Source organism: Tyto alba, unplaced genomic scaffold (assembly GCF_018691265.1).
Source record: "Tyto alba isolate M040663 unplaced genomic scaffold, T.alba_DEE_v4.0 Super-Scaffold_7, whole genome shotgun sequence".
In the NCBI taxonomy this organism is placed as follows: domain Eukaryota; kingdom Metazoa; phylum Chordata; class Aves; order Strigiformes; family Tytonidae; genus Tyto; species Tyto alba.
Window position 1 is genome coordinate 27,666,622 of NW_024881328.1, and position 15,141 is coordinate 27,681,762.

Consider the following 15,141-nt stretch of genomic DNA (forward strand, 5'->3'; position numbering starts at 1 on the left):
GACTCCAACAAGAACAGATGACAGACTTTCCTGCTTTATTTTTACTTCTATTTTGTATCTGTAAAATAAAGATAGAAATGCCTTAATCTGAGTACGTCTTTTGCCAAGATACAAAATAGCAGAATGCAAAAGAACATCATATTCCAAATTCTAACCCATTTATTACCATAAACAGTTACAACTATGGAAGCAAGCTTATATGGATTTACCATACCAGAAGACCCCATTAGGCACCATGATTCCCACACACACCTATCCCACACAAAATGCTACAGAACCACATTGTACACAAAGTCCAGGAGAGAAACAGCCACAAAGAAAGTAGGCAGCAGTCTCAGACTAAGTGGCCAACCTATTCATCAGATTTTATATTTGTTTCCTGTAGATATTACCAACAAAACAAAAAAAAAAAAGAAAAAAAAAAAAGGGGGGAAAGGACTGATTTCAAGAATTACGTAGTTTCTTAGACTTCTAAACATAAGTGATTGCTTGAAAGAAACCATGTGTTTCTCAATAAACTACACTCGAAAGTTGAGACAAGTTGGCAACACTTGATGCAACAGAAAAGATGTAAAGGTGCATAGTAGAGGGATACAAATTCAGGGATGATAAAGTAAAATGACAACCACGAGAAGATTACAACAGCATCAAGAATATGAAAGAGGGGTAAAAAAAAAAAGTGTTTCTCAGAGGCTGAACATGACAATTCAGAAACTGAGATACAAGATTTATGCTTAGATAAGGGATTTGACCACGTACTGTTTTTAATGATTTAAGAACAACATTAATTTACACTGAGTGTCACAAACATGAAAATAGCACTAGCAGGAACATCAAAGATTGGTTAGTATATCAACTTTTTTTTAATAGTCACTTTTTGATTCTTTCCATCACGCTATAAGCATGATATGTAAGCATGGTATATAAGCAAGACCATCAATTCATTCTTGCACACTTTTGCACAGAAAGCAGAGCCACAAAAGTTGGCAATTATTCTACGAACAGGAAAATTATGTCATTTCAATAACTTTAACGAACTTGCATCCTACCTCTCTTTACCTCACCACCTTATTAGGCCTCCTCTGATTTTCCAGTGATTTCCCTACCCTGTGTCACACATACCTCACATGCTATAGCACCACCCTGCATGTCTTTATCTGCCCAGCAACAGCTTCAGCTGCCCCTCCGTTCACTAGTATCCCTCTCCCCAGTACCCACAAATCCCTCCCACACCCATATGGCACATCACCAAAACCCTTACACTCCCGTAATAGATCAGCTCACCCCTACCACAGTATTCTTGATTGCTCCTTGATTCCAACTTATCTTTCTTCAATTGGCCTGCTCAGCAGCCAAAAAACAGCACCAGCTACGTCTGGCTTGTTAGTGGTGTGCCAACTGCCTGATGATGCATAATACGCCAAGCACCCAGCCAGCTACCGTCCCTCACTCGCCAGGCAGGTGGAGGAGATGAATAAAGTAGAACATTGCCTTATCTACAATAATAGTAGAAGGCCTGATTATTACATAGTGCAACAGGAGAAACAAAGGAAAAAAAAAAAAAAAAAACAAAAAAAAACACCACCACAAAAAACAAAACCGAAGCCCTTTAGGCAAGTCTAAAACTTGCTGGTTTACGCCCACAACAGCTTTGAGATAACACAAACCACAACATCAATAGAAATAGTTTAGCATTAAAAAGAAAAGGCCATGAAGAAGAGTTATTACTTTGTGTGAGAGCTAAATAAATCCTGTTATTTCAAATTCATGTAGCATCAGAATCCAATTCATTAACACACATGCGGCTTAACGAGTATGTAAACCCAAACACACACAAGTACAATTTGCAAGACCTAGCATAGAAACTTATTTTCTGAAACAAGGATTTAAATATCCGATCTCTCTCTTTGGGGATAGAGAAATATATACAAATATAGAGAAAGTACATACAAAAGCCACTACTACACACCCAGGGTATGTTAATTTCTTTCAACAAAAACAGAGAGGTGCATGAACATGTGAAACACAAGAAAAACACCAGAAAGCATGAAACAACATAAATTGTTCCACAAACACGTGGCCATAAACTGAGCTGCTGATAAAGGATAAAAGACACCCAGAGAATCAAGATATTATGTCTAAAAGTTCCCCGAAATAAAGAGCAAATTTAAGAGACCTTTATTTAGTATATCCCATTTCCTTAAATATTTTTCACAAAAAGTTGTAAATTAATAAATTCTTTCACAGTTTCATGCAGCATTTATCTAAAAGACATTCATTTTATGGACTTCCTTGGAAAAGATTTAAGAGTCTTACAAGTTCAGATACCATGGGATTGTTTAAAACTGCATGCTTTCTTCCTTTGATTTACATCTTAAAGCCATATATTCATGTGATAAAAGTACATCTCACTCTCAGGTACACTTCATATTATCTATTTTTATGTCTCTTCCTTAAAATAGTTTTCCTATTTGGACAGTAGATAAACCACATAAAGAAATTATGGTCTATACACGTCAGAAGTAGAATCAAAAGCTTTGAATTTGACCAACATGGATCTTCAGTAATTCGTATTTTGTAACAGCCAGTTCCCATTTCCATTATTCCTGACTGACTGATAGACTGACAGATGTCTTACTTTAGAGATCCCAAACAGACTATTGGTATCTATTTCAGCCACATCTGCTCCTAAATAGCCTTGGCAGCAGGCCACTATGCACTCGGAATTAATTTTAAGTCCTTTATTGCTAACTCTTTCACTGTTGAAATACATCGGTGATTTTTTTCCTTATGGCTGCACCTACATAGAATATTTATTAACTATATTTCAGATTAATATCAACGGGAACTACGGTATACTATGTATAAAAATAGTATACTTATAGAACACATTGATCTTTTTTACTTCATTATAAAAAAATCTATATTCAATAATACATTAACGTCTGGATTGCTCCAGAGATATTACTTTCTTATTGGTCAATTAACTTAGAATATTATGTTCAATTATGTATATTTAAAAAGCGAGTTTTAGCCAAATTATTATTATTACTATCCAAATACCAAGTCCAGCCTACATGCTGTCAGTCTGAGAGAACTTCATATATCCTTCAGTCAAGTACACTACATACACAAGAAACTATGCTTACAAAGTTTTTCTTTTCTAAGATTTGTACCAGTAAAACACTAAACGAGTGTCAGTCTTTTTCCATTTTCTATCTGACAGAAATCTGCTGAAAAACTGCAATTATTGTAAACTGGAAAATTCTGTGGTGATCTTTAAAAATATGCTGAAGGCTTTAAAGAAATATCAGGATTAAAGTTCTCATTCAACAGCAAAAAACAAGCCTTATTAGAAGAACAGCATAAAGAAGACTGAATTGACACTATTTGTACTGAAATTGATCTAAAATACAAGTGATTCCCACAGCCACTGCTACTAATCCCCTACATTTCATTAGTTTTTAAACTTTAGCTACACCAAAACAACAAAAAAATCCACTCTGAGCATTTGTACATAAATGTAAATATTTTTTTTTCCATCATTCAGTCATTCTTATTATCTTCTGGGAACTTCTAAAAATCACATACAATATTAAAATCTGTACTTAAGATAGCTTTCTCTAATATGGTTTTGAACTGCCATCCAAAATGAGAAGCTCTACAGTTTGGGGCTGGATTATTAATAGAGAGAAAGAAATATCATTTTTTTCTTAATTTCCATGGTTACATTTATAGCATAGGAAAGCCACATAGAAAAAAGCTAGAGAAAAAACTAATAACTACTGACTGTGAGCTCTACTTCTCATTGCAACGCCCACTGCATTGTTAAAAGCAAGCAACCAGCTATGGGTCAGAGGGTATCTGGCTCCGGTGAGAAGAAAAGGCTCAGTGAAGCTGCACACCCAGGCTGTAAATGCACCATTTTGGAGGGGGCAGCTGATCCAGGCCTCACACTGCCCGTGTTGCCACTTGACACATTTACTCCCTCAGGCTCCATATCCAGTTGCCTGCCCAGAGCTTTGTTATAATAGAAACCACACAAAATTCATAATGGGTCATGCTTATTTGAGAGGGAAGAGGTTGCTGGGGAGCTTACTATAAGGTCTGGAGAGTAAACAACAAAGGAAGCCATCAAAAATCTTCTGTGAGCACAGGTAGCCAAAAACCTCTAGGGGACAGAAGTTGCACAAATCAGAGAGTAAAGAAGGAAGTCTGCCTCAGTCACACTGCCAAAAGCTCCACAGAAACAGTGCAATGGGACAGAACCACGTATACGTGAGCATGACATGAGCAGGCACAGCAGATGTTACCTGCTTGGGAACTTGAAGCTGGAGCTTGGAGTTCTATTTAGAAGATGAAGGAGCCAAGGCTGCACAAGCTACCACATATAATAACGTATGATGGGAACTGCAGAACTGCGTATGACAAATGGCAACTTCAGCAAGACAGGAATACTTTGGGGGAACTACTGGGGATGGGAGGTTTGGAGAAAAGGGGAGAAAGTGACCACCTGGTTGTTCTCTGAATTGACAGATGGGAGTGACTGCCATAGAAGAAAGGTCTTTTCCTGAAACGGGAAGGTTTATTACATCCGAGTCCAAGCAGGAGACATTTAGCATCACTGGCAAAGCACGAAGACCTGATCTGACCTCTTAGCGCCTAAGGCAAACTACATTATGAAGCTTTTGGTTTGAAGATAGTATGCTTAAGCCAAATCCCAATGGAAAAGGCTTGTCCAGACATCCATTTACCATCTCCTGTACCTACTGACAGCTCAGCCCAAGCACTGCACTGCTGTACTTCTGTTACACTGAATGAGACTGTGCAACACCCCAGTGTAATTGCTACTGGGATCCAAGAATGAGGGAGAGAAAAAAAACATTCAAGCTCCAAAATCCGTATTTGACCTCTGCAACTGCAGAGGTAAAACCATCCTGACCTACTGTATCCAATATGGAAGAAAAACAGACAAGAGTTTTATTGGCTTCATCCCTGAGAGGGCAACAAGCCCTACACAGTGAAATTTTCAGCTCTTAATCAGCTCATCTACAATCACAGGAAGGCACACGTAGAGCCACTCTGGACTGAAGGAAGGAGTCACAAGTACTCTTGTGAATGCTGCTCAGGTAGACCATTGTGTTCCCATCACAGCATAGCCAGAAGGATAGAATAGTCTCAGAAACAACCTGTGAGTTTTCCTTTTAAGATTAATTTCATTCTCAAAAGGAGCCTGGAACAGATGACATAGCGATGGCATCTATACCAACAGAGTAATTGAAAATCCCTTTATCTTCAATGTCAGTACTCAACATTTAAGAATTTGGAAATCCTATAGCAAAAACTCATAGCCTACCACAGACTTCAGGAAAAACCCATCATTTGGAAGACACCATTGCCCTTTCCACTGAAGTTAGTAAAGAAGTAAGACGTTAAGAGCTGCTTCTGAAACCAAAATATTCAGGAGCTCAGTGCTACATAGTACAAAAATTAATTGTCAGAGACAAAGAAGTATCAGTATATATTTAACACACATGCAGTAAAAGCCCAAATCCTGATATAATTGATGCCAACTTGTCAGTGCTGCTTTCCACAAGACTCCTGAAGTTCTGTCATCTGCAATATGACTGACTTTAAGCACTACATTCCTTATTACCTCACAGAAACTAAGACAGAAAAGCTCCTGATATTTGTATGAGTAATCTAAGGATGGAAAGATCTTACACAAAGTAGCGTGGATTTTAGGGGGTGGATTTTACCTAGGGGGAAAACCCAACCAACCAAACAACAACAAAAAACAGAATATATTCCCGTTCCTGGAAGCATGGAGCAATGCATACTGAAATTCATTCTTCCTGTCTGTACCTTAAAATCTTTCATTGGTGACATTTAAAAGACAGTCATGGCCACCAGTTCCTGGTATAGGGCAATTAAAGCTACATTAAAGTAGCCAGAACAAAGTGGCAATCAGATCAGAGCACTGCACACAGGACTAAATAATTAATGAATCACACTTCAGGTCACACACACAGAGACCTGTAGTTAATCCCAAAAGGGAAGAGAGGTTACAGCATTGTGTAACAGCATTACTAAGGCACCCAGACTGGCTCCACAGGAGGAAGGACTGTACACACATCAGTGTGGCCATCATCAGAACTCAACCATCCTGCTGAAAAGCAGGTATTGAAGTCCAAGCACCACACTTCTTAACACGGTTACACTATTTGGAGGGTAAGAGTTAACAGATGTGTGTGGCACCATATCCATTTGATTTCAGTAGCTCTGGTATCCCAACATGGTTACATGAAATGAAGCAGAACAACTTCAGCTGTGAGCATCTGAGTATTCTCTGCAGCAGCAGCACTGGAATCACAGGCTTCCCCACCACTCTCAAGCCTCTGCAGCATACAGACTACCTTGAAGAGGAACAGATGATCAAAACATAGAAAAAATGGTATGTGGAAGAAACTTTGTTTCTCTGTATGCTGGGTTTATGGCTATTGGATCTTACCCATGCAAAGTTTTAAGTTTTAGGCCTGGGCAAGGTACCATACCAGAAGGCAACTATGTCATCTGGAAACTGCGTTCCTGAATGCAACTTTGATTTCTCCTTCACATAATCATGGGAAAGTCACTGCAGTACACAAACACTTTTAAGAGTATGTATATAGTTTTGAAAGTATATGTTTTCACAGTTTCTAGGAGAAAAAAGACTATTTAGATAAGTCTAAGGAGCATTCCTTTTCTTCTAGAACTTTTGTGTATGATTTGTTTAGCTTGATCAAATCCTTTATAACAGCACTTTCTCACAGCACGTTACTTTATCAGAAAAGCATGGAGCAAGGACAACCTGCCACAGAAGCCTCATCCCAAAACTCAGGCACATCTCACAAAACCATACTCACCCATACACACTCTGGTTTATGTACCTGTCAAAGAGAGTAAGCTGAGACAACCTGATGCAGCAGAAACAAAATCAAATCCTCTTACTGTTCTGCCTAGGGCTATGAAGCCATAAAAACACCATCTCTTACATTTCGTCCATTTCATATCACTCGCCATGTAAAGGCTCTTGCCAGGGGAGAGTTGGTTCAGATACAAGATGCTCACTGCCCTTATGAACAATTTCTTTTACTTTTTTTTAATCGCCACTGCAACCTTGAAGGGACGAGACGCGCCGACAGCACTGACTAAGTAGTTTACTGCAATCCCGTTTCAAGGCGACTCTCCAACGTCCCGCCCAGAGAGGCCCCAGCCGCAGCTAGCCCTTCCCCGGCAGCGCGGCGGGGACGCCAGCTCGCCCCGGGCGGTCCCGCCGCCCGCTCCCGGAGGCGGCCCGGGCCCGAGCCCGGCCCCCGCACCCCGGCCGCCCCCCGCCGCCCCGCCCCGTCCCACCTGCGGGGCTCTCGGGCAGGATGGGGCTCCAGCGGAGCCGCCGGGCGCTCAGCACCACGTCGCAGCTCCTCTTGCTGATCTCGAAGATGCCCCTGAGAAGCGGCTCCTCGCCCGCCTCGGCCGGCGGGGCCGCTGCCAGCGGGGCCACCCGCCGCCGCCGCTCCTCGGGCAGCGCCGCTGAGGCGCGGGCGCGAGCGGCGCCAACGGCCGCCGCCGGCGCGCGCTGCCGCGGCGGGGGGCGGCCGTCGGCCGGGCGCTCGGGCCAGGCCCGTCTCTGCGGGCGGAGCGAGGGGCCCGCGGCGCCCAGCATGGCGGCACCGCCGCCGCCCCGCGCCACCGGCCGCTCACGGCGTCCCGGCTGCTGCCAAGGCAGCGCCCGCCCCGCCCCGCGGGCGGGGCCGCTGCCGCCCGAGGGCCGGCGGGAGCGCGGCCGGGCCGGGCCGAGCCGAGCGTAGCGGCCTCGCTGGGGCTGTGGGGGCTGTGCTGAGCCGAGCCGAGCCGAGCCGAGCCGAGCCGCTCCGGAGGGAAACGTCTCTCCCGCCGCCGTCGGGTCGCCTGAAACCGGGCCGAGCGCAGGCTGGCACCACGGCGCTGCCGCTCGGCCTGCGTCGGCACCGGCACAAACCCGGGGCCCTCAGTTAGGTACGGTGCTTCATGGAGTGACAGCAAGAACGGTCAGAAGGCACTCGGGTTTGTTCTCCTGAGTTACTCTTCCTTCCCCAGGGGGAGCGATGAAGGAATGATCTAGCTAAAGAAATTAATTTTCTTTGTTAGAGTCTGCTATGTCTTCAGCTTTTCTATTATAAATAATATTGCTGTTAGTTAGCTTTAGAAGACTGTAACACGAAGTTATAAAGAGCCCTTTCATACTAAAAAGGTCAAGTCTTTCACAGGTTGTATCTGTGGCTTAGCCTTAAGATAAATACCATGTTGAAATTCATGCTGCAAATCAGAGTACTATCACAAACCTAGGTGGAGGTACCACAGTTACACACTTCATAACAATTGAGGAACACAGTGGCTCGGAATCTGATACAAACTCATACGTTAGATTCTGTATCAAGTGGGCCAGTGCAGAAGGTGTACCCATAAGGCTGCAGAGTCATCTCTCAACCTCAAAGCTTAAATGCAGAGGAGGGAGACTGCCTCTCTACTCCTGTCAATGATAGATTTTACTGATTGGAGCTATGACAGCTTTACTCACAGGTGCTGTAAGATTCACTGATGATAATCACATTAGAGCTCCAGCATCAACTCCAATTCAAAAGGTGCTCCTGAACCTGTAAGGGCTTAACTTGAAGGAGAACAGCAAGGGGTTTTTTTTAAGTTCCAAGTTGTATAATGTCATGGTGGCTTATTAGTACATATAAAGGACATTTCTAAACAAGCAGTTTAGTAATTTTATTATTGGTAATAAGGCAAATATTCAACATTCCTCTGAGAAATAATAAATTAAAAATACTGTCTTTTACAGAGTGATACAAATTACAGTTCAAGCCACATGTCAAAATATCCAAGGCTCTTCCTGTGATGTTTGTCTCTCTATAAGAGAAATACTGTTACAGGTACGGAAATCTGATTGTCTGCAAACAAACCAGCTGAGAGTCCATGAGCTGATACATGATTTCACAACTGTGAAGCTGCCTTCCTTAATAATTCCATAACCTATATCAAGCTGCTAATTTTATAGCTGAGAAGACAGTTTTAAAACACATTTTACAAGTCACTATGGTATAGCTTTTTGATACTTATTTCCGCCTATTACTCTGCCACATTTAAAGAATGCTCTGAATATTTGTTAAATACACAACCTATAAGTGCTTTTCAATTTGCATAGAGCCATTGATACAGCTTTTACTGAAATTTAGCCCTCAACAATTTACCTTTCTGAATCATAACATGACCATATAAAGCTTCTGCTTGCTTAAAGCTGTTAGTGTCAATAGTCTTATTCTGACTTGAATTGTGTCAATATTTTTTGCCCCTTTGCTATTCTTTGTTGGGATATAAGTATCTTGACTGCAGAGTAATCAGGTAAAATAAGGTGTAAATAAATAAAATTATGTGTAAACTGTAGACATTTTGTGCAAAATACATCTTTTTGCCTAAAGATAACTGAGTGACAAGGCAGGAAAAACTGCAAGCCAAACAAACTTGCCTTACCAGTTTATCATTCTGGTACAACTGTAGATGAACCAATTAAACTTGTGTCTGTTATTTGGCATTGGTGATCTTTACTGTGTTTGCATTGATGTCATTGAAAAGGAAAGATAAATCATTAACTAGAATATAAAGCACAACATGAAACTGGATATAGTTGAATCCATTTTGAGGCTGTATGCCCTTTATAATACCCTGCAGTCATTTGTATTTGTTTCTGGGACCATTTATTAGCCTATCCCATCTATTTATATTATATATTGTCACTAGATAATTTCTTATAAGGTACAGGAAAGGATAAGCTGATAACTGTCTTAGTACCATAAAATAATACTAGTTTCACTGCCATCACTGGAATACTATTACAGTTCCTAAGAGATTTGTAATACCCTTCACCTGATATAATTAAAACTTCTAACACCCTTTTATTAATGTTACTGGAAAGGTGTACTAAATCAGTAATTGTTAAGATACTAAAATGTAGTAGATAAAAACATAAAATAGTAAGAAACTGTATAAAAATAACAAACAAAAAAAAAAGCAGAAACATACAAGTCTGTTCACTCTTGCTCTGCTACTGTTCATAAATCCTCAATCCCCACCATCCTTTATAAGTCTGAGACAGACACTTTTTCCTGTGGGGGGAAAAAAAATATTCTCAGGAAGTTACTAATAGACCTTTTTTTTTTATATAAATATCACATTTTTCTGATTTGCACATTGAATTTGGAAAAACATGGAATAGTCCAGCAATATAAGTTTAGCCATTTTCTAGACTATCTTTGGAACTCTCACACATAGAACTTCCTTGTCCTTTTTTGTAAGAAGGGTTGCATGTATTGATGATCTCATGTACTATTCTGTGTGATGTCTCCATATTTGAGAAAAAAAGAGACAAGGCAAACATTAAATGTGTAGCAGAAATTGTATAGTAGGCAGCCAAACAGTATAGAGCACTGAACCTACGTGTGACAGCCTTGATTTCTGCTACATCTTTGATCATAGCCAAAATTTGAAAGTGGAACATATAGGTACTTGTGATAACAGAAAGATCAAGGGACATCTAGAAATACAGTAAGCTTTATGAGGAATAGGGCTGATGTAGAAGGCATTTCAAGACACCCAAAGCAGCTACAATGTGTTTTACTTCCCTGTTCTCTCATGTGCATTTTGATTCAATGGCAATAGACACATGAACATAGAGAAGCCCTATCCACCTCTTTAAGGAGTAAGTTGAAGAACATTTGTAATAAAAATCTTTCAAATTAAATTTTGCAGCTCTTCAGATAGTATCCAGAAATATCCTTCAAATATTTATAAATGTTTGGTGTTTTCCATGCATAAAGTAACTCTTTGTCTTTGAATTTAATATACCTCCTTCAATTTAGGGTTGACTAAATACGCAGTGCACAAGGACATCTAGTTCATCAGTAGTTCTTTACAAGACATAGCTATACTCTTATGCTGGTGATAAGTATGGAAACTATACTTTTTTTACCATATAATGGGAATAAAAAAATTGATAGAACTGAGTCCACAGAACAGTTTTGTGGTTTATAGTCTGAATCACATGTTACGCTGTTACTCCATTTCACTTAGCCTGTGGAGTTGCCTTAACAGTTTTTCAGTTTGTTTTCGTTGTTGTTGGTTTGGGTTTTTTGGTCTTTTTGGGGGTTATTTTTCTGTTTGCTTTTAACAAATAGCTCAAGTAAAGTAGAAGGGGCAAAAAAAAAGAGTGCAGAGGACACACCAGGAAGGGAAGCAAAGCCATTGTCAAGGCACAGCAAGGGGCCAACTGCTCCCTGAGAGCCAGGGAGCCAGGGGGGATCCCAGGGCTAGCAAGGTAGGGGCTTTTCTGGCCAGGACCCACCTGGTGGTACCTGATCAAGGAAGCCCAGGGGAGGGTGCTAGGATCCTCCAAAAATCCAAATCAGCAGGTAAGCTCATGGTGATGAGGCAGGGCTGAAACCAGGACATCGGTTTACAGATCTGGATTATCAGGGTTCTAGCTGAACTGGAGACCAGCATCCTGCAGTATCTCCAAGAGAAAGACTAATGGCCCCAAGATGAGCTTAAATAGAGCTCCAGGCCCTTGGGCAGGGTTGGTGGGAGGGTTGCGGGTGGAGCTGGTCAGGGTTTTTAAGGCTGGGTAGTGGTCTCAGGGCCCTAATAGCCAGAAGTACAAGAGGAAGAATGTTAAGGAGTAGTAAGGGCAGGCCCCTTTTATAAAGGGAGCAGAGCTGAGAGTGACCGTAAGTCAGGTAGGGTCCCTGTCACCAAAAGTGAGCAGAGCTGTGTGTAGTCAAGTTCAGCCAAGAGTCTAGGTAGCTAGACAAACCCCTTGCAATGAGGTGGGTTCTGACGTTAAGATGAAAATCAGAGTCAGCAGGTCAGAGTGAGGTCTGGTGACAGTAAGCAGTGTCAGTGCTAGCCCAGCAGCCCCCAGGGAAGTCTATACTGTCAAGACAGGACCAAGATCAAGCAATATCATCGGTGGTTCAGGATCTGGATATGGCTAGGCACAGACATGGCTGTAATATCATGAAGGCAGATATCGGGGGCAAGAAGTTCTTAAATGCAGTTCTTGTGTGAGGGAGGGGAGGTCCTCTTGTGGTTTCTTAGGGCTTGTTCTCAGCAGTCTGGAGTTGAAGGAGATGTTGCTCCATGCCAGGCTGCTGGCCTTGAGCACAAGTAGATGAACTAGGAGAGGGGAGCATCCTCTGGGCCTGGACAAGAGGTGGTAGGAAACAAGGAGATGAGCTAGCTTCTCCTTAACTAACAGCGCTTCTCTCTGTGTGAAGGAAGCAATCTCTTGCTGTCTAGATGCTAAGAAGTAGTGGGAGTCTCAGAAGTCTTTTCCAGAAGAACCGTGTGGAGTGAAGAAAGAAGTAGGGCAACCTAGTGTTTACTGAAGGAGAACAAGCAGGTAAAGCATGCTATTGGAAAATAAATCCTCTCACCTCAAGAAAAACGCATAGAAAAAATGTAATGAGGTGAGTAGGGAAGAAATAGGAACGCTAGGTTTTGATTCATGGATAATGTGATGCTGAAGTTAAGAAATAGGAATTAAGAAGAGATGAGGGGATACTATAAGGAAAATACCTTATGCCTAATCTGGAGGATTCAACTGGACGTTTCTGGTAGCTGGCTTTTTTCAGTGGTTAATAGAGATTTGCATTTGAAGAAACCTGAATTTTGAAATTGGCAGCATACCCTTGGCTTGCATGTTTTCCTGGCTACAATGTCTGTTTATACAATGAAGGTTTAGTGTGTAGTCAGTTATATTTCAACTGTTCATTCCCAAAAATTAGCTCTTCTAAGTATGTTCCCTTCTCACATTGCTACTCTAGAAAATAATCTTTTTACAGTTCTCAATATTAATTCAGCTCTATTGTTTTGGTTTACCTTGACTTTGAAGAAGAGTCATTTAAGCAGAACACTAAACTTCTTACACAATAAGTGAAGTCATAAATTATTCTGAAGAAAAATGGCAACAATAGTCTGTAGAAGAGAGTGTTACTATACATATTTCTTATATGTCTGAAAAGAAGGGAAGCATAACAGAAAAGAGAGAAAGAAGAGCAGGTAAGGAAAAGAAAGTCTGAAGTTGAGGGAATGGACAAATCTCTGTGAAGAAGAGAAAAAAGTGAGTGATATTATTATGCAGGAATAAGAAGCCACAAGAATGGGGTCTGAAGTTGAAGTCATTCCTGAGACCACCACAAGCTGAAACCAATCTTAATAATAAGAATAATAGAGGAAAATGTGGTAGTGGGAAGGAATAGAAAATGAGAATTGTTGCTCAGAGAACATTTTATTTCTTTCTTTGCATTAAGGTTCATATGCTGTCTTCTTAAGGTAATAAAGTTTTACTATTGTTTTCTATTCTGTCACCAAAATGTTGGAAAAAAAATGTAAATCTTAGTTGCTTTTATTTTATTTCATATAAAATGCGGTTAACTCTGTGCTGCAAACTACTACAAGATAAGAAAATGAAAGCCAGGGCTGATATTCTATGTTTTGCATACCCTGTAGGCAACCTAAATACTTAAGAGAATGCTTTGAGAGCATTGTCAGTTTTAATTTTGTATTGCATAGCTTCTAACAGTTTGTTAAATACATATATGAATTATTTAAAAAACACTTATGTACATATTTAAATAAGTCTATTTGTAGATCTTCAGCTCACTGTTTAGACACATATTAATGTACTATGTTTTTCAAGGTTTTTCGTAACATGGGATTTTCAGCTAAGGAAAGTGGAGACTGTTTATAATATCTGAAATAATTACCATGCAACTCATCGTGGTCAATAAAAACAAAGACCAATTTCTGCATATATTCCCTGATACAACACCAGGCAGAACCCCAAGTTGCCTCTCTGAGTTCTTCTTCAATAGGAATGAGTGAGAACTGGGTGGGTTTTGTTTGTGTGGTGTTTTGGGGTATTTTTGTTGTTTTTTGTTTTTTGTTTTTTGTTTTTTTATCTTTAGATATTCTATATGCAAACGAGAATGGAATTTAACGCAAACTTCTAAAATTATTTGACAAGATGGTTCATTGTACAAAGCACTATGCTGCTTTAAAAGAAAAAAAGGAGACTAATTATATTTTTAATATGTCAAAAACAATTGTTAAGGTCATGGTGGATCCAGTTTTGATCACTTACAATACTGAAATAATTGCAAGAATTTTTCTTGTTACAGATGATAGAGAAGATTTGTTTTACTTGCTCTCAACACCTATTTTGGAGTTATTTCTCTTAATTCCTATTACTTCTGAAATTGTATGTTGCTTTTTTAATATTAGCTTATTAAAATTCTGGAACAGTATCTTCTGGAGAAAGCGATGCTCTGTTGTCTTCTGATGAATTCAGGAATTTTGGTTGTCCTTGAATCTACTTCCCTTTGGTTGGGGAGTCCTCGTGAAGGCACTGTGCCAAAGTCTGATGTTCACGCACACTCTTTCATTTGGTCTAGGTAAAACCTGAGGCTTCAGTCTCTCAGACATCTTGGGGATGTAACCTGGAATTCCACCCGTTCAGATCCCTCTGCCACAGCGGGGGCCTCAGCTGTATCGCAGACAACAATGGGTCCACCACCTTCAGACTTTCTTCTGTTGCTTCAGAAAACCGAGAGGGGAAAAGCTGCAAGTCGTGGCTGTTACTCAGGCGCTGCACCTGCAGAGACTTCACCGGGGTCTTCTCAGGCATCCTTGGGTGGCAGAACAATCTCTGCTCTCAAGTGTGGCATAAAGAAGGCGAAGGCCACTGGTCCCAACAAGCTATAAAAATAGAGTCCTAGGCTTGTGCTGGATGACCCAGTATGTGTGTGGGTATGACTCAACCCTGGAGTTTCTTCCACAGGCGGAAGTTAGATAATCTCACTACAGCCTTAGTTAATTAGCGATATGTTCATAGAGAGGAACAGTGTGAGTAATTCTTTCCTTTGAAAGAGACCTTGATAGACCTTCCTGTGGGAGTCATGAGCAGAGATTTCAACATTAGGCTTTATGTTAACAGTAAGAAAAAATAAATATCACGGAAGCATCAGAAGCAGTAGCAAAGGGGAGGAGGGGGGAAGATCT

General features: G+C 40.8%; 1 protein-coding gene across 4 annotated transcripts in view; it reads right to left on the bottom strand.

Annotated features, from left to right (window-relative positions):
- The window catches only part of CERKL (ceramide kinase like), a 55,869-nt gene extending 48,101 nt beyond the window's left edge, over nt 1-7,768 (bottom strand). For 2 of the 4 annotated variants that reach the window (XM_042783907.1, XM_042783908.1), the window contains exon 1: nt 7,393-7,768. In XM_042783907.1, coding sequence (XP_042639841.1) covers nt 7,393-7,705 — 313 coding nt within the window. In that variant the 5' untranslated portion in view covers nt 7,706-7,768. The remainder of the gene's footprint in view (nt 1-7,392) is intronic. The other 2 variants (XM_042783906.1, XM_033010782.2) reach the window with 2 other exon arrangements.
- Nucleotides 7,769-15,141: the final 7,373 nt, after the last annotated feature.